The sequence below is a fragment of the Balaenoptera physalus genome, assembly GCF_965194825.1.
Source record: "Balaenoptera physalus genome assembly, chromosome: 14".
Taxonomy (NCBI): domain Eukaryota; kingdom Metazoa; phylum Chordata; class Mammalia; order Artiodactyla; family Balaenopteridae; genus Balaenoptera; species Balaenoptera physalus.
The window spans coordinates 50,987,418-51,011,366 of NC_138893.1; the positions used below are offsets into that span (position 1 = coordinate 50,987,418).

Here is a 23,949-nt window from a genome sequence, read left to right on the forward strand (position 1 = left end):
AAGATATAGGAACAGGACATAAATAGGGTGGTGAATAAGTCCCAAGAGACTGAATCACAGCCAAAAAAACTCTCAAACACAGGGCAATCAGATTCACTTCACTTTTATTAAGAACAAACACAATCTCAGATCAGTACAACTAGCTTCAGAGTTGATATTAATAGAAATTATTCCAAAATTATTCTTAGGTCACAAATAACTACTATCCCACATAAAAAGGGAAAAATCCCACCCAATCAAGGAAAAGGTATCCTGTGTATGTTTCCATGGCAATGAGTTTATGCATTCTCAGATTTTGTCTGGCTAGTTATCCACCACTTATCTAATGGGTTTATTCAATCTCTCAGAGAGAACCGTATAGATCCATGATAGCATCCAGGACACATGGTTCATGGTGGACACAGTTCACGGTGGATACTGCTACTATAAAAATACTCAGGACTTAAGAGAATTCCTCTGCTGAAGGATCCCAAAATGCTTTATAAAAAGCATTAGTCACGCCTCAAAACTGCCCTTTGAGGTAGGTCAGTATTATTATCTCATTTTAACAGAAGGAAAACCGAGGCACATTATAGTTAAATGACTTGCCCAGGGTCACACAGCAAGTCCGTGGCACAGTGGTAGGAGAGGCCCTGGCCTTAACCACCCGTGTAACCTTGACATCGTGCTTTCTTTAACTTTTCACGCTGACCCATTTGAGCTACACTTACAGAGAATACACTCAGGATACTAGCTAACTAGGAGAAAAAGTTTCCATTTTAAATGCTACAACCATCTTTTAATATTAAAAAAAAAATTATAAGTCAAATACATTCAAATTCCTTCCACCCTCCATCATATGTGGGCAATTAATAAAAACAGCCCTAAGAAAAGTTTCCAAAACAAAGCCCAGAAGGGAATCCTGCAAACAGCTATACTGATAATTCTCCAGCCAGGCCCCCTTTTCTACTAGCCACTTCTGCAGGCTCTCAGGTGCAAAAGAACTCCACAGAGGGAGCAGGGAGGAAGCAGAGCAGGCTCAGATGCAACACTGATTAAAAAAGATGTAAGGCACCCAGATAAGTTGTCAGCACGCCCACAAAGCAAGGACTGTTAGAAACTGGACCCCATCCAGCCTTGTGTAGGGTCATGGTATAGATCAGATCCATTGAACACAATTAGAATAGAAAGATAAAAGTTGGTTTTGATCATCAGGTGTAAAGCAGGCCTCTGATGACCTGTGGAATTAAAACTACCCCACAGGCATTTCCAAGGGGTAGGTACTTGGGTCAGTGGATCTAAACTACAGTGATCTTCCATTAGATTTTTTTCTACTGAGAGGAACAGCTCAAAAGACAAGGATGCCTTTAGTCCAGCCCAACCCCTGTGGCCTCCATCTATTCAATTAATACAGAAAGAAATGCTCTCCTCCTTTCCATCCTTGGGGCTCAACAGTGGACAGAGCATTTGATACCGTACATTTCTAATCTTAATAGAGTAAAGCCAGGCTTCTGCATTGACGACTGAGGTTACAGGGACAGGAGTGGCCCAAGGTTCTCAGACACTGATGTTTCTTCAGAACTCCTCTATACTATTGTCTGCCCTAGCCTGTGTTGTGGGGAATGCTGGTTAGTTTGCTGAACAGAGATGCTGTTCAACAAAGTTCATGGCATCTCACATCCCAAGTCTCAGCCAAAGCTTTGCTGTATACCCTGGCTCCAGGGGCCGGGACCTCCTTTTGAGTGAGGCACTTTGGAACTCGCCTTTGCTTCTTGTGCTTCCCAGTGAAGACTTGGCTCCTCCCACTTCTGCAAGCATTGCACTGTCAGCTGGGAGCACTGACTCAGGCTGGGCAGGCTTACTGAGTAAGCAGGAGGCATCCAGCATCCTCTCTGGTTCTGACCGAGACACTGGAGACTAAAAACAAACCCTCTTTTGCTCCATGGCTGGCTCACTGGCACAACATGAGCATTTGGCTTGGCTGTGCCTCATGAGAGAGAATGCCTGTGCCCAGGATGTCTCCAGCGGGATTTGCTAGCCTTGTCTTGAGTCATCAGTGTGGTGGGGAAGCACAAGGGTGTAGGTGGAGACTCTGGAGGCCAAGTGAAAGTGGCAGCTTGCTCAACTTTATAAAGAGAAACAGTGGTTCAGCTACCCAGCTGCCTGGACCACAGTAGCCATCACTGCCTCTGAATACACACAAAGGAGGCTTGCCTATCCGGAGAAAGAAGAAAACATTGGGGAGGAGATAGAACTGGCAGGAGAAAATGGACAGACAGGGCAGAGCCAGGAATCCAGTCAGGGTAGTTAAGAGATTCCTACCCCTCCCCCCAGGCAGTCCTATACTTTAGGCTAGAAGTTAACAGAGAAGGAATGAGTGAAAGGGTTCAACACTGTGGGGAGAAGCCTTCTAGTTCTTTCTCAGTCCAAGGAGAAATTGAAATTAATGAAATGAACCCAACATCTAACTTGTTTGTATAACCAGCTTCCATATTAGGACACCCAATAACTTACTCAGTAACCTTCCAAATCCCACAGCCATGTGTTCTCAGAGCCCTTCTTTTGTAATGTTCCCTCTTAGGAACTGCCTACAGACCCTGCCCCTCAACCTCTCCATCTCCTGTCCAGCAGTGAGAGGAAAGGAGACAACCCGCCTAATTCTTCCTCTTCTTCAAGCCCCACTCTCCTTTAGAGGGAAATACTCTAAAAGGATTATTTTAATATTCCAAGCAAAGTACCCATGGACATATAGCTCTATGTTTGACCCAACTCCACCTCCTAAAATCCTTTCTTTTTTGGGAGGCAGCTATGCTCACCACTGTACCACCAACACATCTTTTTTGGATGTCTCAAAATGCTGAAGCCACCTTATTGCTATGAGGGGAGCTGACCAATATACCAAAGATGGCACAGCAGAGAGATGAAAGAATTTTGATGATTCCATGAGCTACTGGAGTCACCAATTCTGGAAACAACCAACCTCAAGATTTCTTGTTATCTGGAATAAGAAATCTTCCTGTTATAAAAGAAAGAAAAAAAATCCTTCCCCAGCAGAGACCACTTTTACCGTAAACTAAATGCTTCTTCTTTATCCTCAGCCTAAAGTATATTGGGACATTGAGATTTGCTTTTGAGTTCTAGCATTGCCAAGCTCCACGGCCATTCCCCAATCAGAGTCAGGAGAGAAAGGAAGCATGCTGGGTGGTGGGCAGGCAGCTGGGTGTCCGATCACAGCAGGAGCTTCCTGCCTTGTTTCCCACTTCAACTCATCCTTATTTATCAATCATATCATGCATGCTAACTCTCTCCCCTGACAATTTACCTGCTTTCAAAGCTTTGTGCCAATAAAGTTATTTTTCCATTTCATATAGCAAAAGCCTAAGCTGAAGCTAACTGGGGGCCTTCCCAGAAGATTTTGTCATATCTCTAGCTTGAGCCACCCATCTTAAAGCTCAGGACAGCTCAAGGAAAGGGTTATCTGGGGCAAAGACCACTAGTTTTGGACTCTAGAAAGGTTGTCTAGGCTTTGGAAGCTGGAAACCCACCAATGACTGACCAGCTGCTTGCCTGGGGGGCATTGAGGGGGAAGAGAAAGGAAGGTGATAGGAACAAAACAAAGGGAAGGATAATGGGAGTAGAAGAGAAAGAAGAAAAGAAAAGAAATAAGAACATGAGCTTAGCATCATAAAGGCAGAGTTGTTGGCTTTCAATTTTAAAAGAAAATTTAAAAGAATACTGTACTGGAATGGGTTAACGTCATCATCTTTAGCATCCTGGTAGCATTATTCAGTAGTTAATAAACAGAACATTAAACCTCTGCCCAGCTGGCTTTTGGAAAAGGAAACCGAGGGACCCCAAATTCAGCCACTCTTGTAGCTTTCATCTCCAGTTCTTTTAATCCTGGCCAAGACGGCAGCCTTGGATACTTTCTTTCGGTCATAAGCCAGACCGATGGCAGCCATGCAATCGATGAAGAATGTGGTAAAGTTGATGTGCCAGCGGTATTCACTGGCAGAGTAGTCATAGGGAAAGGAGTGGTGGTAGTTGTGGAAGCCCTCACCTGGAACAAAGCAGAGAAAAGTTATGGAGCTACACTGGATTGCTGGCTTCTTGATCTTGGCACTCTGGTTACCTAGCGGAGTACCTCAAACCTAGTAGAAACCTGCCGCTGTTGAATGAATGAATGAATGAATGAATCCAGTCTTTTAAACTCTGAACCAAACAGATTCCCTCAGAGGCATCTTAAGAAATGACTGGGGAGACCCTGGTCACCATGGCTCTCTGGGAGCCTTTGTGGGAGGAGGACGGGCAGTTTCTGAGAGGATAAGATGATTTGAGAGAAACTTCTATCACTGGGAGTGGATTTTAGACTGGAAAATTCCAGAGCTTCACAAAATATTGGTATGAGACCCTAAAGGCTCTGTGTATACATGCATGTGTTAGGGTGGGGAGAGGAGAGAGTCCACAGTGAAGAACCTTTGCTGTGTTTCTTACAAAGGTGAGCAAAGGAGTACACCTTTCCCCACTGCATGGGTACTCTCTCCAAGGGTGGAAGGTACCAACAGAATTGGGCAGCAACAGTCAAGTCAGAAGAAAGAAGGCCCAGCCCATGGGCCCAAGTTTCCTCAGCCTCTGCTGGTTCAGAGTAGACTGCTCTGGCTTCTAATTCTTTGAGCTTTGACCCTAGGGTGGGGGGTGAAGCTGATAAACAGAAGCTCTCTGAGGGAATAAGAATCAAAAGGCTTAGGTAGTCCCTCTAAGCTCTAAGATTCTGAGATGAGCAGTTCACTTTGCTGGATAGAGGAAAATCAAAGAGATTCTGGATTCAGGATAATTTCTGTAATGCATCAAGCTGTGGAAACTCCAGACAGGGAGTTCTCTAATCTGCGGCAGGATCTTCTTTCTGAACCTCATTCAACAATAACAACACCGACCCTTATGAGGCTGGGGTAAAGCTGGGTAAAGAAGAGCTAATAGGGACTTCCCTGGTGGCGCAGTGGTTAAGAATCTGCCTGCCAATGCAGGGGACACGGGTTCGAGCCCTGGTCCGGGAAGATCCCACATGCCACGGAGCAACTAAGCCCATGCGCCACAACTACTGAGCCTGCGCTCTAGAGCCTGTGAGCCACAACCACTGAAGCCCGCGTGCCGCAACTACTGAAGTCTGCGAGCCACAATTACTGAAGCCCAGGCGCCTGAGCCCTCGCTCCTCCGCAACGAGAAGCCACCACAATGAGAAGCCCGCGCACCGCAATGAAGAGTAGCCCCCGCTCGCCGCAACTAGAGAAAGCCCGCGTGCAGCGATGAAGACCCAACACAGCCAAAAATAAATTAAAAAAAAAAAAAAAGAATAGCTAGTAAAAGAGCGTGCTGAGCCCTTTGAAGATGAAAGAGCCCCAGTAGAGTAATAATGGCATTAATAACCAAAAAGGAAGGAAGTCCTGCGATGGGAAAGACACCATCCAGGGCATCATCTCAAGGTACGTCCTTTCTCTGACTATCCACAGTGCGGATCATCAGTTTATCCAGTGTGAACTGCGTAGGAGGGTAGGAAAACCCCAAGGCTAAAGGTACTGATGGAGGATTACTAATTTCCATAAACGGCTTTGCAGCTAGGCTCTGTATAAGCACTAGCCAGGCCCACACTTATCAGATTTAAACTGAATCAGACACACACACACACACACACACACACACACACACACACACACACACACACGTTGCCAAGGGAGGAAAAAAAGCGGAGGAAGGTCAGTGGGCGAAAGAAGGATGAGACTTTGCAACTGGGGCAGCAAGATACAGCCCAAGAGAGGCTCAAGGGGTGAGGCCAGCTTTAGCAGAGAGAAGAAGAGCATGTGACTGCGGGGGAGGTAATTCAAGAAGAAAAAGATTAGAATGGCAGGGCAGCAGGCTACTGGAGAACAAAGGGTGAGGTGATAAGCGGGGAGAGCAGGTATGGAGAAATGATAACCGAGACAAAGTAAGCTACTGGCAGCCACTTTGAATGGATGTTCATAAAGAGGCTGGGGCTGGGGAAGACAGATCTGTTTGCAGGACAGGACCGATCTCATTCCAGAAACTTCCATAATGTTCATGAATTTTCTATGAAAATAGCCTGTATGATTGATTTCAAACATGGTTCACAGTAAGAACATGGACAACAGTACAAGGTGTCTGAAAGGAGGGGGAAGGTGCATGAAAGTTAAAAAGAGATGAAAAGGGCTTCCCTGGTGGCGCAGTGGTTAAGAGTCTGCCTGCCAATGCAGGGGACACGGGTTCGAGCCCTGGTCTGGGAGGATCCCACATGCCGCGGAGCGACTGGGCCCGTGAGCCACAATTGCTGGGCCTGCGCGTCTGGAGCCTGTGCTCCGCAGCAGGGGAGGCCGCGGCAGTGAGAGGCCCGCGCACCGCGATGAGGAGCGGCCCCCGCTTGCCGCGGCTGGAGAGAGCCCTCGCACAGAAACGAAGACCCAACACAGCCATAAATAAAATAAATAAATAAATAAATAAAAAAAAATGGAGACAGATTGTAGAACCTGTTGCCTTAGACTCTGGCTATTGGAACTGGAATGGTATAAATAAATTCTTGAATAGTCAGCATTAGATCAGTGAGCAGGTACTTGTGATCAAACTAACTGCTTTACTGGGAGTTCCCTAAGCCACGTTGAGGGGAGGGAGTGTTCCCAGCACAGAAGAGGAGCAGAAGAGAGAAAAATAAAGGACAAGAGATGAGAATGGTAGGTGGTGATAAAGGGCCACCAACAGTTGCTTTGATGTCCTTCATACTGGCATCACCAAGCAATAAGGCATGAAATACACTTCAAGTATGGCCTCTCTGAAAATAGCAAGGTGACAAAAGAGAAGCTTATTGAATTAAATGACAGCTATTTGTTCTACATGTTGTATAGCACGTCTAAATGTAAAACACTAGGCTTACCAGCCACCCAGATCGGAGATGACTGGAAAAAGGGCAACCCAAAGGGGCTCATCATACATAGCATTTGGGGATTGTGCTGGAACCTGGAATCAAAGGCATTGTTATTTTTCACCCTTTTCTCATTTATTTATTTATTTTTGGCTGCATTGGGTCTTCGTTGCTGTGTGCGGGCTTTCTCTAGTTGCGGCGAGCGGGGGCTACTCTTTGTTGCAGTGCACAGGCTTCTCATTGCAGTGGCTTCTCTTGCTGCGGAGCATGGCCTCTAGGCGCGTGGGCTCAGTAGTTGTGGCTCATGGGCTTAGTTGCTCCGCGGCATGTGGGATCTTCCCCGACCATGGCTCTAACCCATGTCCTCTGCATTGGCAGGCGGGTTCTTAACCACTGCGCCACCAGGGAAGTCCCTCACCCTGTTCTCTTTACATAGGACTTGCTGCTTAATTCTCAAGGATTTTTAATATTGCCCCTTAGTTTTATAGTGTAAAGACAGAGAGGGGTCATAAAATAGGTGAATCTGGTTTTTCTGGCTCCTAGCCTAATACCCTAAGCTGCAGACCACTAGATGTGACTTACCTACAGCTCCCAGTGAAACCAGGAGATTCTCTCGGGGGTTAATGGTCTTGTCATAAGGGCGATATCCATACAGGTGGGCAGCACTGTTCACCAGCCAGGTGGCATTGAGCACAACGGCATAACGCAAGAAGGTGGCGACTAACAGGCTGTGTGGAAAAGTTTCACCCCAGCAGTAGCAGGGCACGACTGTGGGCAGGATGAAGCACATCAACAGGACAGCGGGTTTGTAGTACCTACATTGAGAGATCACACGCCCGGTCAGTGGAGAAAGGACTCTGAGACCTACTTGATTTTCTATTCTCACACGGTTGGGCTGTCTCTTTCTTTCTACATTGTGAGCACAATGTGGCAGGAAACAGAGCAAGAGGGAATGGGGTGGGAAATCTTCTGAGAATGTAGTGTTATTATCATACTTCTTAGATGAGGTAATGAGGGGTTAAATGACTTTTCTAGGGTCACACCACCAGACACCGGTGGAGCAAGGATTGGAATGCTTTGTCTCCTGACTCTAAATCCATTGCTCTTTTACTACAGCATAATACCACTTTGGTAAAACAGGTGGGGTCCAAATTACAGACTGAGTTCTCCTTCCTGGGTTTTTCCATCCTGCCTTTGGGCTTCCTTTCTCTTTATCAGTGCTCTTGGCAGAATCTATGTTTAGTATCTTGCCTCCATCTCCTGCTAGCCAGGAATCCTTCTCATCCTTCCTCTTCTTTTCCCTCAGAGAGGCACTCCGAATGTCCTAGATGCCTGCAGGTCTGTCCCTCTGGAGGCCCTGTCCCATTCTTCATTCTCCCAAATGTACAGCAGGCCACTGACATTCCAAGGGAGCTGATTTCCTACATCCCTTCAGCAGTCAAGTCTGATCCTCTTGTATCATTAGTAACCCCTGCTTCCAGCTCCTCTCCACTCCTACCACCACTTCCCTGCACGGATCCCCACTACCTCCCCACCTGTGGCCCTGCTTCCCACCTCTTTAGCTCAAGGCCTTCTTTCACGTATCCCCAGAGTGACCTTTCTAAAGCACACCTCCAACCATGCCACATTCTGGCTCAAAAGCCTTTTCAGGGTTTCCTATTGCCTGGGTTAAATTAAACCTCATCTGCTTTTAAGAATCCAGAAGAATGGCATCGGTTTCCCTTTCTAGCCTTATTTCCTACCACACCCTGTACTTCAAAGGACTCTGTTGCTGGAACACACTTCAGCTCATTCTTTCTGTTTGCGCTGTCCCCACCTCCCCACCTGTGAAAATCTCTATCCATCAGTGGATTCCAAAGCTACTTTCTTCATAAGCCCTTCCCTGATGTCCCCACTCTGCAACCTCCCTCCCCTTTGTGCCTCTCCTGGGTATGGAAAATATTTTGCCACGTATCATAGGTATTTGGACACTTGGCTTATCCCTCCACTCCCCAATAAGCTATGAACTCCTTGAAGGTAAGGACCATGACACACTCAGCTTTGTATCCATGACCGTCCTAGGTCAACAAACATTTGTTGAATTTAATTGGTTTAGATAGCTCAGAGAGAAAGAAACAACAACAGTCTATGGCTATGGGCCTGTGGGCTATTAAAAATTAGGGTTTTAAATTATAATTTGGGATATGGAAACCCAGTAAATTTCTCAGCTCATGTTGACAAGTCCCAGGAGAAAAAAGTGGGTCACCAAATGCCAGGTCCCCAGCTCCATCATCATGTCACTCACCTCCTCTGGAACACCAACAGCTTCTCAGCTTTTAGGTCAGATAAGTTTAGCAAACCACCCTTCTCTTTGACGTCTGGGTGTTTGCGCACAAGCAGCCAACCCACGTGAGAGAAGAAAAAGCCACGTCGGGAATTGTGGGGATCAGCATGTGTTTCCGAAAACTTGTGGTGGGCACGGTGATCTCGGGCCCATTCGTAAACGTCATTCTGGAGGAACAGAGAAGAGGAATGAAGGCCTGAGGAGAGACACCCTCTCAGGCGAGTTCCAATGGCTGGGGAGTCTACACAATCTCTTCCTTCTTTTGCCCCACAGGGACAACGTGGGGAGCCTTCAAGGCATTAAGTGCTATGGCAGAGATGATTATGTAACCGTGGGATATTGCCATGGAGAAGGGGATTAATTTGGTTTCCTTGTTTTTTCCTCTTGCTCCAAGCTAAGCCTTGCACTACATGCTATCCTTTACCCTCTGCTACTGCTTGATAACTATGAGTTCCCTTTCTCCAATTCCCTTCATTCTATCTCTGCTATAAACTTCCTGCTTCAACAAACCTCAACACTTGACTTAGGCAGCCTGGTAGCCCAACATAGGACCATAGCGTTGGTCTACCTAAACCCTCAGTGACACAATTTCCCCATCTGTGAAATGGGGATAACAATAGCAGCTACCTCCTAAGATCGTTGTGAGGGTTTAATGAGGTAATCTATGACAAGTGCTTAGAATAGTGCCAGGCATATAGTTAGCACTATAAAAGTGTTTGATCTTCTTACCTGAAAACAATAGAGTTCATGAATCTGTGAAACATTAACTTCAGCCCCATTGTGGTGGAGTCCTAAGACATTAAAGTAGTGAATGTCTTGTTCAATGTCTGCCAGGGAAACCAGGGTCAGTTCCTGCCTTCAGTTCCTGCCTTAGGCACTTACGAAGGACCACAATGGCCAGACTTTGTGATAACAGAGGATCAAAAATGACCCTATACACTGAGAGTATTTCCTCTTTATCTCCTACCTCCCTTTTCCAGTCACTCAGAAGTAAACTTATGTTTTATGGACTTCAGGACTGAACTTGAACTTGACTATAAGGAGAAAGTGAAGTGGCTGTCCAGGTGCTGCTCCTCTCCAGGCACTGATCGCCTCCATTCTGCCCCCAGATCGTCAATAAAGAGTGAGGAAAAAAGAGCTGAGCACAGTTGGCTTCTCACCTGGAATGCCATCGTGTTGGCGATGATCAGGAAGAGCCGCAGGGGCAGCCGAGCTTTGTAACTTCGGTGACTCCACAGGCGATGGGCTCCTGCTGTGACGCCCAGGGCACTAATCAGATAGTAGAAAAACGCTGCCAGGAGAAGACAGGGCAGGGAGTCATTAATCTGGGAAAGCATTCACATGATGTTCTCCTCAGGTCAGAGTCTGTGTGTTCTTTAGCCTCCGAGTGAGGATCTGCTTTTTCCTGAACTCCAGGGATACCTTGATCTCTTAGGCTCCTTTGATTTTATCACTTGAAAAATACCATCACCTCTCATCCTCTCAACCTAGGAGCTGGAATAAGCTTAGGAGTCCCAGGAACTTCAGAAAGGCAGGACAGAGAAGAGGGCTCTCACCCCCCAGCCACTTGGCATTCTCATTCGTGAAGGACACTCTCCCAGATCGCATCTCCTCTGACCTTCTGCTAACCTTCTCCAAGGTTTGAAGGACCACAGACTACTCCTGCAGTGCTTAAGACACATAAGCAAGGATGGTATTAAAATATTTAACAGACAGTATGGTCCGGGCACTGACCAATTCAAGGGTCCCTGGGTTCTAGGGGACATTAAGGGGGCTCAGAACTAGGGCTATTTACCAGCTGGTACAAAAGCATTTCAATCTTTTAGCAGGTGGTGTGGCCATAGGAGGGGAAAATTTGCCCTGTATGTAAGTCATAGCTGCACAGCGTCTTAAGCTTCGCCAAGGATTTTATATTCTCCGATTCACTGGATACCTTGAATGGGGCTTAATATCCTCACTTTGCAGTTGAAGAAATAGAAGCTCAGAGAAGTTAAGTGTTTATCTGTCGTCACATGGCAAGTAAGAAATGGAGCCAAGATTTGAAACTAGATTTTCTGTCAATAAGCAGTTTATGTTCGAAAGTCTGGCACAAGGATGTGTACCATCCACCTCCCCAAGATAGGCACAAGGTTCCTGTGTCTCACCTTTGCCATGTCCCTCTGCCAGCCCACACTCCCTCTGCCAAGGCTAATTCTAGATAATAGCGGCACGGACTCAAAGCTGTGGGTGGAGTACCCCAATGCTGTCCTGCCTCACCTTCCTGGAGGCCTGCAGGCTCCGGGGGCGCCAGACAGAGTCTCTAACTGGGAGGCGGGTTGCTTGGCATACCTACCTTCCTCTGTTCAGTAACTCTAGGAGGCAGGGGCTGAGGCCTTGGTAGAGCAGTGACTGTTGACAATGTTTCATTCCTAGGGAAGCAGCTAGAAACAATGGATCCTCAGTGGCCACTGAACTTAGTTGCAGTTGGAGACACCACACATTGTAACAAATCGTCCTGTGTTCTTCAGCCATAGATACCAGTTTCCTAAACAAGCTCCCACCCCACCCATCTTCCTCTACCCTATCCTATTCCTCCTACAGGATGGGGAGGAGAGCCATGGAGCTAGAGTCTGTCCTAGTGAGAGCTCTACCCACAGTCCCTCTGGGCTGAATTAGGGCCCCCTATGATTTGCTGGTCTCCGGCCACGTGGTAATATCCTCCCACATGCAGTATCTTGCCTGCACCTGCACCTGGATAAATGACAGTTGAGCTACAGCCCGCCAATCACTAAGGGTGAAGAAAAATGTCTTTGGGCACAAAAGAAGAAGCACTCAGCTCAGAAGCAAGGAAGTTATTGGGGTTGTTTCATGCCACCGAAGACCCTGGCAAGTTGACTCAGAAAGCACATAAGATCCTTGCATTAACAAAGGAATTGGGAAAAGCACCCAAGCCCTCTGGTGCCTTTTTCTCTAAGGCTTATCTAATAGAAGGCCTTGTGTCAGCTGGAAATTCATTCTCTATTAAAGTCCAAATTGATGGTTAAGCAAAACCTCATAGCTTTAGTCCTAAGAAAGAGACTGGAGAAGTTTTGCCCCATGGCATCTCAGTGTAGCCAGAGATATCTCTTCAGCCCTTCCCTCAGGGCTCTTCTGAGACAAAATTGCTCAAAATTGCTCAGTCATGAGAAATGCTGGAATCACAACCATTTGCTAATTTAACACTGTCCTTAGGGATAAAACAAGAAAAGGTAAAGCCAAGCTCCTGAACTCCGAAGGACCCTCTGACCCTCCCCCCAACCCCCTTTTGTTCCTTAAGAGTTCTGATATCCCTATACCAAATCGGTCATTCCGTCAGCTAAGCCATCCACCACAGGGCCCAGGGACAGGAGTAAAATAGTCACAACTCATCCAGTCTTTGTGTGACACATTTCTCTGTCCAAAGGCACAGCACACACCCATGGGCAGGGCACCAAAAAGGTAGCGGGCACAGCCCTGGTTCGGGGATAGCATTCTGCCCCCTGCGCTAGCAGCCGAGGAAGAGGAGTGAGCAGCAGCGGTCTGGCCAAACTCTGGACTTTACGAGAGGCATACAGGGAGACCTGAGGCTGGAAGGGGCTTGCAGGTGACTAAACACCTGGTGAAGACTCCTCTACTGGGGAGAAGGGGTAGAAAGAGGGGTCCACAGTCTCCCTGGGGAATCCTTGTCCCTGCTCTTGATTCCTCATGCTGAACTAAAGTTCTGCTGGGTCCTCAGAAGGGCTAGAGAACAGATGTCCCCCTCCCCTCACAAATATAAGAGCCCTTCCTGGTCTGCAGATGAACAGATTTCATCTGCATGTGGCCGGCCCCAGCAATGACACACGTGTAACTTAAGGAGCACTACCTTTCTAATCTCAAAAAAAGTACTGTCGTCCCCAGTGTGTATCTGGAAAAATTGAGAGAGGGGATCTACCCAGCTGCATTTCTCTGTCTGTGGCACCAAGAGGATTCCCCAAGACAAAGCTCCGTGGACCTCTTTAGTCTAAAAGCAACTTTAGACTAAAGAGGTCCTGGAGGACTCGGCTGAGACCTGCCTGCTGGCCCTACTACATAACTCCCTTCCAAGAGTGCAGCTGTCTGCAAGTGCCCCGCACCCCGGACTGCTCTGGAAATCCTACAGTTGCTTCCTGGAGAGGGAGTTCTGGCCCACCCACCTCAGACAGTGGCGATGTGGGTCCCCTGGGTCTTTAGGCTTCCCTGCTCTCCCCTTCCGAAGTCAGACTTACGGTGGCAGAGGTGGAAATGCCCTCAGCGCATGTGTGTGTGCAGGGGGCAGGGCCCTGCTCTCCGCCCAAGCCCATGGATTCCTGAAAGAGCTGAGCTAAGGGCAGGGCAGGGATGCACTGGGGACTGTCTCCCTCACTGCAGCAGCCTGAAGGCCAGGGCTACCCAGGCTCAGGAGAGAGGGGCTGGAGCAGGATGAGTGGGGAATGGGACATGAAACACTTCTTTAACCTTATCTCATTCTAAGAACATTTTGTTGAGTGGCATGTGCAGTCCCCTGGAGACCTACATGGAGTCACAGAGCAGCGAATCTGTGTAACTTGGGTTACGCAGGAGACTTCTTCACCTGTCTATGTAACTAAGGAGCCTGACAGGGCCAAGGGTCAGGGCAAAATAATTTTGTGGATGACCACAGCTCTGTTCCTCCCTCTTCTACTAACTCTTCCTGAGTAGCTTCTCTCGCTATCCCATGACTGTGCTCAGCATATACCCTCTAAAGCCACTAGTCTAGTCCCATGTCCCCATGCCTCCCAGGTAGGGACCTTGATTCTTTCGTGGCTGGCAGGGCTGGGACAAGCAGTCAAGCAAAAGACTTGAAACAGAAAACCTCTTTCCGGGAAAGCTGACTCTCTGGCACAGTTCTGCTCACTTCAAAACCTGCGGCCCATGGTCTCAGGGGTCCCTCCCCAACACCCAAATTAAAGGGCCCCCAGAACTGACACTCCTGCATCCCAACCCCCCTAGGCTCTGTTCCCAGCCCACCCAGCCTCTCAGGACACCAAAGAGAAATGGCTGGGAAAACCTCAGCCTGGAAGGGCTGGTGTTTCTGCTCTATGTAAGATCCTACTTTATCAAGAGTGGAGAGAACCTGGGGTACTGGGTCAGGAGGACGGGGGAAACTCTTACCCCAGAGCAAGGTGTACATTTTGCAGGTGGGGATCCATGTGATCCCATACAGGGCTCCCAAGTGTAGCAGAGACATGAGGATGATGTTTCTCCAAACATACTCAAGCTTGGGATTTGGGCCCTCCTTATCCTGGTAGCTTGGGTCATAGATGTCATCTCTTATTTCAGGTCGGATGTCTTCTTCCAAGTATAGGGGAGTCTTCTCCAGCTTGCCCCCTCCATTCTGCAGGAGCCTGGCGGGAGGCGCTGTGATAGTGGTGGTGGTTGTGTAGGAGCTAGAGATCTGGAAGGGAGAGGAAGTGGAGGGTCAGGAGAGAGGAGAGGACACGTGGACATAGTAGGGGCCACTTCACTCGCTAATCAAGCTGGGGGAAGGGCGGGGTATAGGCACAGACCTGGCCCCAATACCCACGTTACCTGAGAGCAAGGTCTATCCCAGATGGAAGAGAGGGAAGTCCCTAGGAACGGTGCAGAGAGATTGGGGAGGGGGGTGAAACCTCAAGGTGAAAGGGAAATGGGAAAGAGGAGTAAAACACTCGCACCCCAACGAACACACAAAGACAAGCCCGCACGCCTACATACGTAAGAGTACCGGCACGACCAGATTTTTCTTTAAAGCTTAAGAAACAAAAGTTGGGGACCTAAGTTCCCAAATTACAATCCCCATTCCCAACAAATTGAAGGCAGTACAACTCGCAAAAGATGGCTGTGTGCAGAGATCTCAACTCTCTTCCCCCACCGAGTCACTTAGAAGCCCGACCAGCGCCGGCGAGCCCGCGGTCTGGGGGCCATTACTTGGAAGCTCACCTCCTCCTGCAGCAAGTGGGCCGGCATCTGGGCTCTCGGACGCTGGGATCACTTTCCCAGGGCTGAGACTGCGGAGCGGAGTTCGGGGCAGCCCGAACTGAGGGTAGATTAGTTCCCGAGGCCGCTTTTGCGCGGCGATCCGCGGCGCTGCGCTCGGAACCCTTTGCTGCACGGTGCGCGCTGGATCGGTGTCCGGACCCGACCTGCTGTGCGTGGATCTCCCCAAGCTGGTGATTTAAAGGCTAAAGCTGGCAGTGGGTGACCGGGTCCCGTATTTCCTCAGACCCTTTTATTCGTTGCCAACAAGGGGCAAAGTAAGCAGAGTTGGCTCACCGTGGGAGATCCGCATGGGCGGGAGAGGGGAGGAGACGCAAAAATTGGATGCTGCAGACACACCGCGGCTTGGCCGCCGCAGCCCCTGCCTCTGGCCCTGCCCCTGGGGAAATTCTAATGGGCTTCTGTAGACTCTGGCGCGTCATTGGCCGAAGGGAATTTGGTGCCACCTCGTCCTGCCGTTGCCATTGGCTCGGCGCAATCTGCTGTTTCCTCTGCCGCGAGCTCCTCACTCCCCCTCCCCTCCCTTTCTCCTTCTAGGCTTCTCTTCCACCGGCCGCTGGGCCTATGCCCGGCACCCCGCCGCTTCGGAGGCGCTCGGAAGGGTCCTCTCTGGAAGAGGGAGAAGACCTGATCGGGGAACTGGGGAACGGGGTGTGGGTGCCAGCCCAGGACTGGCCCCGGGCACTTCGCGAATGGATGGGCACTGGGGAAGTTTCCCGGGGAGGAGTGGGGAAGCCACACGGGCGACCACTACACACAACTGCACCCCCGCCTTCCCGCTCGCCGAGACGCGTAGGAGGGGAGACTTGCTTTCAAGCCCGGGGTCGCGGGCTGCGGGCCCAGCGAAGCCCCGCCTCTCTCCGTGGCGAGCGCTCAGGGGGTGGGGGGAGCGGTCGGTCCGCGGCGGAACAATGGCTCTGCCCCGCCTACCAGCGGCGCAGCGCTAACCCCGGACTGCTGAACTCGCGGGTCTCCAGCCTCGCGCACGCATAGATGCACTGATGTGTAAACCTGCACGTGCGCAGGTTCAGCCACTGGGCACGCCCAGCAGGGGACGTTCACCGCCAGGCACCAGTGAGCTGTCCCATCCCTGTGCCCACGCCTCCAGAACGTGTGCGGGATGTTTTGGAGATTCTTCAGATTGTCGGGTTGTAGTTCTGGAATTGCCTTCATGGGGAAAGGCAGGAAGCACCAGACATATGCTTTCACTCAGAAGCAAGAGAAAGTACTTGTAAGTGGAACAAGAATAGCTAACGTGCAGTGAATTGTTACTGCAAGACAATCCACAAGAATCATTTCATTTAATCCTTACTTGTGACCCTGTGAGGTGGGTAGTCCTTTATTCCCTTTTAAAGATGAGAAAACTGAGCTATGGAGAGATTAAATAACTTGTCTATGGTCACAGCAGCCAGTAAATGATGGAGCTAGGAGCTGAGCCCAGAAATGTGATGATGGAGCCCAAGGTCGTAATCCCTGCTCAGAATCTTTGGTCCCTGACATGTTCTGACTTCATTTGTCCCTCATGGCCCTGTCTTTTCTGGGCCTGTGGGAGCCTTACCATGGGAGTAAGCTGGGAACCAGGCAGGCTGTGCATTCTCCCAGCCTCTGCCACACCCCTGCCTCCCCAAATACTATCCCAGGATCCTTCCTCTGGGAAGAGGAGAAAGTGAGGAGTTTTGTGCCAACCACTAGCTTCTCAGGAAGAGAGGCACCCGGGTGCCTGGGAGGAGGACTAAGGAGCTCCCTAGTGGGCCACTGGTCTTGGGGTCAGGCCAGCTCCCTGGCGCATCACCATCCACCTCTGTTCCAGTCCTGGCTCCCTGTCTAGTACAAAAGTTTTGAATGAGATTAGATGTCTTCAGATATGGACAGCTATCTCGTCACGGCTCAGAAGCCCTCAGCAGGTGTGTGGGAGAGAAGTCTAAGCACATGCTGCTCCTCTCCAGGCTCTCCCTGCAATGTCTAGTTTGCTTAATTCCTCTGCCATCTACGGGGTTATCCTTCAAGGGAGAAGATTCAGGGTTTCTTCGGGGGTGTACCCTCAATTGTGGCCAAAGGTGGCTCTACCGTTGAGACCAGCTTTCTTTCTCTTTAACTGCCTGTTTCCTCCAGACCCTGGACTTCAGCAGAGAACAAGATGAAAAATCAGAGTTCCCTGGAAACTGCCCTCCTCCTCACTTAGACTCAGGTAGGTATTACTACTGTTATCACTTAATGCTGGCATTATTATGTAAGCCAAGTGGTAGGTCATTCATTTTTCTGCCAGAGAAAGGAATGGGAGGCCTGCCAAGACAAAAATGGAGAACAGGAATATTTTATTCCTCTCTGAAGACAAGATGCTACCCTTGTCCCAAAGAGGGAACCTTTGGGAGTCTAAGGAAGGTCCGGATAAGGAGAGAGTTTGGGGGAGCCCATCTCACTGTTGATAACTATGATAGAAAGGTGAATGGTTCCCTAGCTTGGGCTTCCTCCCTGAAGTTCATCTGGGGCATATCACATGGCTATGAGTGTGTCACCCATTACTTTAAAACCCTCAGTAGCTTGCCGCAGCCCATAAAACATGGCTGTGTGGTAGGAGTAATATTATGGGAAAAGCATGAGCTTTAACTTTTTTTTTTTTTTTAATTTTTTGGCCGTGCCGCTTGGCATGTGGGATCTTAGTTCCCTGACCAGGGATTGAACCCGCACCCCCTGCACTGGAAACTCAGAGTCTTAACCACTGGACCACCAGGGAAGTCCCAGCATGAGCTTTGATATCAAGAAGTATTAGGTCAATGGCAAATTAGAAGTTATAAATAAGTATGTGATCAATATCTGTATCCAATTGCATTTATACATTGATTAAGATGATAGATATTTTAGCATATAATAGGAAAGTATAAAGTATGCTTGGGAGATGGAAATTGGACCTATAAATCTTGCTCTGCGAAAAGGGGCACAGGGTATCATGGCAGTTTCTGAACTTTGTTTTGATTCTTCAACTCAAGAGATGAAGAAGAAACAGACCCTGTTTAGCTCTCTTAGGTAAATAAGATGTCATTAGCAAGAAGTCACAGATAACAGTCTCTCTCTTCTTCAGCCCTTCTCAAGTGTTCCTGGATCTGGTCTTATAGGCCAAGAACATCTACAAAAAGGCTGCAGCTAATATTATACTTAATGGTGAAATATTCAAAAATTATTCCCCTAAAATAGGGGAACAGGCAAGCATGTAATCTCTTACCACTTCTATTCAACATTGTACTAGAAATCCTAGCTAGCATAATGGGCAAGAAAAAGAAATAAAAAGCATAAAGATAGGGGAAAAAAAAGTAAAACTGTTATTATTTGCAGAAGATGTAACTTGTGTATGAAAAATGTATGGAATACACACACACAAAAAGCCCAAATCGGTAAGTGACTTTAGAAAGGTCAAGGATAGAAAGTCAATATAAAAAATTATTCCATCCTATATACTATTTAAAAACAATTGGAGAATGAAAATTGAAATATACTGTGTACAATAGCATCAAAAATATCACATACAAAGGATAAATCTAACTAAATATTTGTGGGATAGCTACACTGAAAATGACAAAACGTTGCTGAGAGAAACTTAAAAATTCTTAAAGAAATGGAGACAAAATAGAAATTGAGACATACTGTGTTCATAGATGGTTAGACTCAATGTTGATCTATAGATTAATTTAATCCCTATAAAAATCCAACAGATTTCTTTGAGGAAATAGACAAGCTGATTCTAAAATTTAAGTGGAAATGCAAAAAGGGTCTAGAGTAGCCAAAAACAATCTTGGAGGAATTAAGTTGGAGGAATTAAACTATCTTAATTAGGACTTACTATAAGGCTAGAGTATTCAAGGGAGTGTGGAGTTAGAAAAAGTAGAGACAAATAGATCAATGAAATAAATTAGAAATTTTGAAATCCACCAACACATATATGGTTAACTGACTTTTTACAACGGTCCCAGGTCAATACAGTGTGGAGGGGAAAGTCTCTTTAACAAGTATTGCTGGGGCAACTGGATATCCATATAAAATAAATGAACCTCAACCTCTAGCTCACTCCACACACAAAAATTAATTTGAGAGGGGTCATAGAGCTAAATGTAAAACCCACAACCATAAAGTTTCTATTGGGTTGGCCAGAGAGTTCCTTCGGCTTTTAAGTAAAAATAAAAGGCACATTTTTCATTTTCACCGAGAACTTTATCAAACAACATATTCACCGTTTTGTTCCACTACCTTCTGCCATTTTCCAGGCAACTTCATAATTCCATCTTCCTAAAACTTTTTGTCTTTTTGAGCAAAGAACTGTTCCAGGTGCCTTTTACAGTCTTGAAGGGAATTGAAATTTTTTCCATTAAGAGAATTTTGTGAAGACTGAAATAAATGGAAATCCAAAGGTGCAAAGTCTGGTGAATACGGCAGATGAATCAGAACTTCCCACCCAAGCTGTAACAGTTTTTGCCTGGTCATCAAAGAAACATGCGGTCTTGCGTTATCCTGATGGAAGATTATGTGTTTTCTCTTGACTAACTCTGGACGCTTTTCATCGAGGGCCACTTTCAGTTGGTCTAATTGGGAGCAGTACTTGTTGGAATTAATCATTTGGTTTTCCGGAAGGAGCTCATAATAGAGGACTTCCTTCCAATCTCACCATATACACAACATCAACTTCTTTGGATGAAGACTGGCCTTTGGTGTGGTTGGTGGTGGTTCATTTCGCTTGCCCCACGATCTCTTCCTTTCCACATTATTGTACAGTATCCACTTTTCATCGCCCGTCACAATTTGTTTTAAAAACGGAATGTTTTCATTATGTTTCAGTAGAGAATCGCATGCAGAAATACGGTCAAGAAGGTTTTTTTCTGCTTAACTTATGTGGAACCTAAACATCAAAGCCATTAACATAACCAAGCTGGTGCAAATGATTTTCAACGCTTGATTTGGATATTTTGAGTTTGTCGGCTATCTCCTGCGTGGTATAACGTTGATTGTTCTCAATTAATGTCTCAATTTGATCGCTATCAACTGGTCTACCTGACCGTGGAGCATCGTCCAGAGAGAAGTCTCCAGCACGAAACTTCACAAACCACTTTGACATGTTCGATCAGTCACAGCACCTTCTCCATACACTGCACAAATCTTTTTCTTCTGCGTTTCAGTTGCGTTTTTACCTTTCTTGAAGTAAGAAAGCATAATATGCCAAAAATGTTGCTTTTTTTCTTCCATCTTCAATATTAAAGTGGCTACACAAAAATTCACCAATTTTGATAAGTTTTTTTTTAAATGCACGCTGATATGACAGCTGTCACAATACAATCTAACAAAATTGTTTCAAATGACGTTAAAGGCAACTAAGTGCTACTAGAGCCATCTTACAGAAAAAACCAAACAAACTCTTTGGCCAACCCAATATATAAAATAGAGGAAAATATCTTTGTGACCTTGAGGTAGGCAGAGGTTGTTTGGACAGGACACAAAAAGCAGTAAACATAGAGGGGGAAATGGATAAATTAGACTCATGAAATTTAACATTTTCATGCAACTAAGAGTTTGCATGCCGCAACTAAGACCCGGCACAGCCAAAATAAATAAATAATTTTTAAAAAGGAAAGTTAACATTTTCTGATACCAAAGGGAACTATTAAGAAAACAAATAGAGGGCTCCCCTCCCCTGGTGGCACAATGGTTAACAATCCGCCTGCCAATGCAGGGGACACGGGTTCGAGCCCTGGTCCGGGAAGATCCCACAGGCTGCGGAGCAACTAAGCCCGTGCGCCACAACTACTGAGCCTGCGCTCTCCGGCCCGCGAGCCACAACTACTGAAGCCCACGCACCTAGAGCCTGTGCTCCACAACAAGAGAAGCCACTGCAATGAGAAGCCCCCGCACCGCAACGAAGACCCAACGCAGACAAAAATAAATAAATAAATTTATTTAAAAAAAAAAAGAAAGAAAACAAATAGACAGGACAGGGAATGGGAACATATACTACAGTACATAAAAAGATAAACAACTCAAAAATGGCAAAAGATTTAAGCATAACGTTTCACAAAAGAAGGCATAAAAATGGCCAATAAGCACATGAAAAATTACTGAAAAGCACTAGTCTTAGATATGACACCCAAAGCATAGGCAACAAAGGAAAAAATAGATAAGTGGGACTTCATCAAAATTAAACCTTTTGTGCTTCAGAGGATATTATCAAGAAAGTGAAAAGACAACTCACAGAATGGGAGAAAATGTTTGCGTATCATATGTTGGATAAGGAACTCATATCTAGAACATACAAATAACTCTAACAACTCGATAATAAAAAGACAACTAACCCAATTAAAAATTGAATAGATATTTCTTCAAAGAAGATTCACAAAGGACCTATCAGCACATGAAAAGATGCTCAACATTGTTAACCATCAGGGAAATGCAAGTCAAAACCAAAATGAGATACTTCATACCCATTAGGATGGCTATATTCAATACCACAAATAAAAAGTATTGGTGAGGATATGGAGAAATTGAAATCCTGCTGCTGGGAATGGAAAATGGTGCAGCCTCTTTTGAAAACAGTTTGGCAGCTCCTCAGAAGGTTAAACATGGAGCTGCCATCTGATCCAGCAATTTCACTCCCAGGTATATCCCCAAGAGAAATGAAAACATATGTCCGCACAAAAACTGGTACACAAATATTCATAGCAGCTTTATTCATAATAGCCCCAAAGTGGAAGCAACCTAAAATGTCCATGAACTGACTAATGGATAAATTAGATGTAGAATATTTTTACAGAGGAATGTTATTCAGCAGTAAAAAAAGAATGCAGTACTGGTACATACCACGACGTGAATGAACCTTGACAATATCATGCTAAGTGAAAGAAACCACTCAACAAAGAACCGTATATGTATGACCCCACTTACATTAACTGTCCAGAATAGCGAAATCTATAGAAACAGAAAGTAGGTTAGTGGTTGCCTAAGGCTTGGAGGGGGCAATGGGGAGGTTGTGTGTGTTGGGGTGGGGGTGATGGCTAAGGAGTGCAGGGTTTCTTTTCGGGGTAACAAACATGTTCTGAAATTGATTGTGGTATTGGACGTACAACTTTGTGAATATATTAAAAACCACTGAGTTGTACAATTTAAATGGATAAATCGTATGGCATGTAAACTGTTTCTCAGTAAAGCTATTTTTTAAAACTATAATGAGATACCACTAACACTAGAATGGCTAAGTGATAAGGACTGAGAACACTAAATGTTGGTGACCATGGGGAATCACTGAAACCCTCAAACATTGTTGGTGGAGGCATGAAACAGTACAACTACTTTGGAAACAGTTTGGCAGTTTCCTAAAATGTTGAACATTCATCCATCCTAAGATCCAGTAATTCCACTCCTAGGACTGTCCTCAAGTGAAATGAAAACATATGTCCACCAAAAGACTTGTACAAGGAAATTCATTATAGCTTCATTCATTATAGCCTCAAATGGGAAACAACCCCAAAGTTTGGCAAGAGGAGAATGGATAAACAATTTGTGGAAAGAATGAACTACAAACACGTGCAACCACGTGGATGATTCTAAAAAACATGCTAACCAAAAGCTAGACACCGAAAGTATATACTGACTGATTTCCTTTATATGAAATCTGGTAACAGGAAAAACTAATGTGTAGTATGAGAAGTTAGAGTGTGGTTGCCCAGGATAGGGGGATTTGACTTGGAAAGTGGCCCAAGGGAAGATTTTGGTGATTGAAATGTTCTATATCTTGTTTGTGGAGCTGGTTACTTGATTATATACAATCGTCAGTATTCATCAAACAGAGTACTTATGATCTGCATAGTTTATTATATGGTAATTTTATCTCAACTGAAGTAGGAAGGGTTGGGAACAAGCGTAGAACCCAGGAAAGGGAGTCCGAAAATTTGCTTCATTCATTTTTTTATTCATTCATTTAAAGTGCAATAAATATTCATTGAGCCTCTACTCTAGAGCAGGCACTGTTCTGGGAGATAGGGACACTGGTGAAAAAGCTCCATGTTCTTGTCTTCATGGAGTTTATATTCTGGTGGGAGAGTTAATTAAAAAAATAAACAGATATATAATGTTGAATGCAGGAAAAAAAAAGAATAAAGGAATTTAGAGTAAATGGTTCTATGAAATGCAGGAACTTTGGAGATTCTGGGCATGGTCTGTGCTCAAGAGGAACCCAAAGCTCACATCTTTTTTCTTTTTTTTGTAATTGCTGTCCGCTGGCCCTAATAGTCCCCTGCTTCAACATTTGTGCCTATTTCTGGGCTGAATTCCCACTTAGCTATGACTTTTCTGGCTCCTCTTTGGGACACAAATATGTACTCAGACTTGCTGTCCTGTATGTTCCTGGGCTGGACCCAGAGTAGACAGAATCTCCATTGGTGAGGCTGATTTCTAGGCTGCAGGTAGTTGCAGGGAACAGCCTGCAGGCAGAGCTTGCCAGAGGGACTGAGTCTCTTCACCTGGCCTCTCATCCCTTCCTGACCTCTGCTAGGGGTGAGGTGGTTTCTGAGGATTTCTGTGCCCTAGCTCTTATTTCATTTTTTTTCCCATCAGAGTCCGGCAGCTGAAATATCCCCAGTACTTGTGCTGTTGCATATACCTGACCTCTGGCTCACAGGGACACCTGAGAAAAGGGAGGTCAATTCAGAGGACTTTTCTACCTCTTCCCACTGCTGGA

At 46.3% G+C, this 23,949-nt stretch overlaps 2 protein-coding genes across 2 annotated transcripts in view; one reads left to right on the plus strand and one right to left on the minus strand.

Moving 5' to 3' along the window:
- Positions 1 to 87: 87 nt before the first annotated feature.
- Positions 88 to 15,602, minus strand: SCD (stearoyl-CoA desaturase). The gene is made up of 6 exons (XM_082425342.1): positions 15,183 to 15,602; positions 14,376 to 14,658; positions 10,388 to 10,518; positions 9,189 to 9,394; positions 7,487 to 7,719; positions 88 to 4,039 (listed from the first exon to the last, which is right to left on the minus strand). Exons 1-6 carry the CDS (start codon positions 15,207 to 15,209, stop codon positions 3,840 to 3,842), a joined length of 1,080 nt encoding a protein of 359 aa, XP_082281468.1. The 5' UTR covers positions 15,210 to 15,602; the 3' UTR covers positions 88 to 3,839.
- A 561-nt stretch (positions 15,603 to 16,163) lies between these two features.
- PKD2L1 (polycystin 2 like 1, transient receptor potential cation channel) overlaps positions 16,164 to 23,949 on the plus strand; it is a 55,771-nt gene continuing 47,985 nt past the window's right edge. Inside the window, 2 exon segments of the mRNA XM_082425422.1 lie at positions 16,164 to 16,470; positions 17,352 to 17,427. The gene's annotated coding sequence lies outside the window, so the exon portion shown is untranslated.

Bases quoted from the DNA above. Each gene is read 5' to 3' on its own strand.
- SCD (XM_082425342.1), bottom strand. From the start codon at position 15,209: ATGCCGGCCCACTTGCTGCAGGAGGAG. The intron at 7,720-9,188 runs GTGAGTGACATG...CTCTCAATGTAG, and splicing joins CTGTTGGTGTTCCAGAGGAG to GTACTACAAACCCGCTGTCC. The intron at 4,040-7,486 runs GTAAGTCACATC...GCTTTGTTCCAG, and splicing joins GGTTTCACTGGGAGCTGTAG to GTGAGGGCTTCCACAACTAC.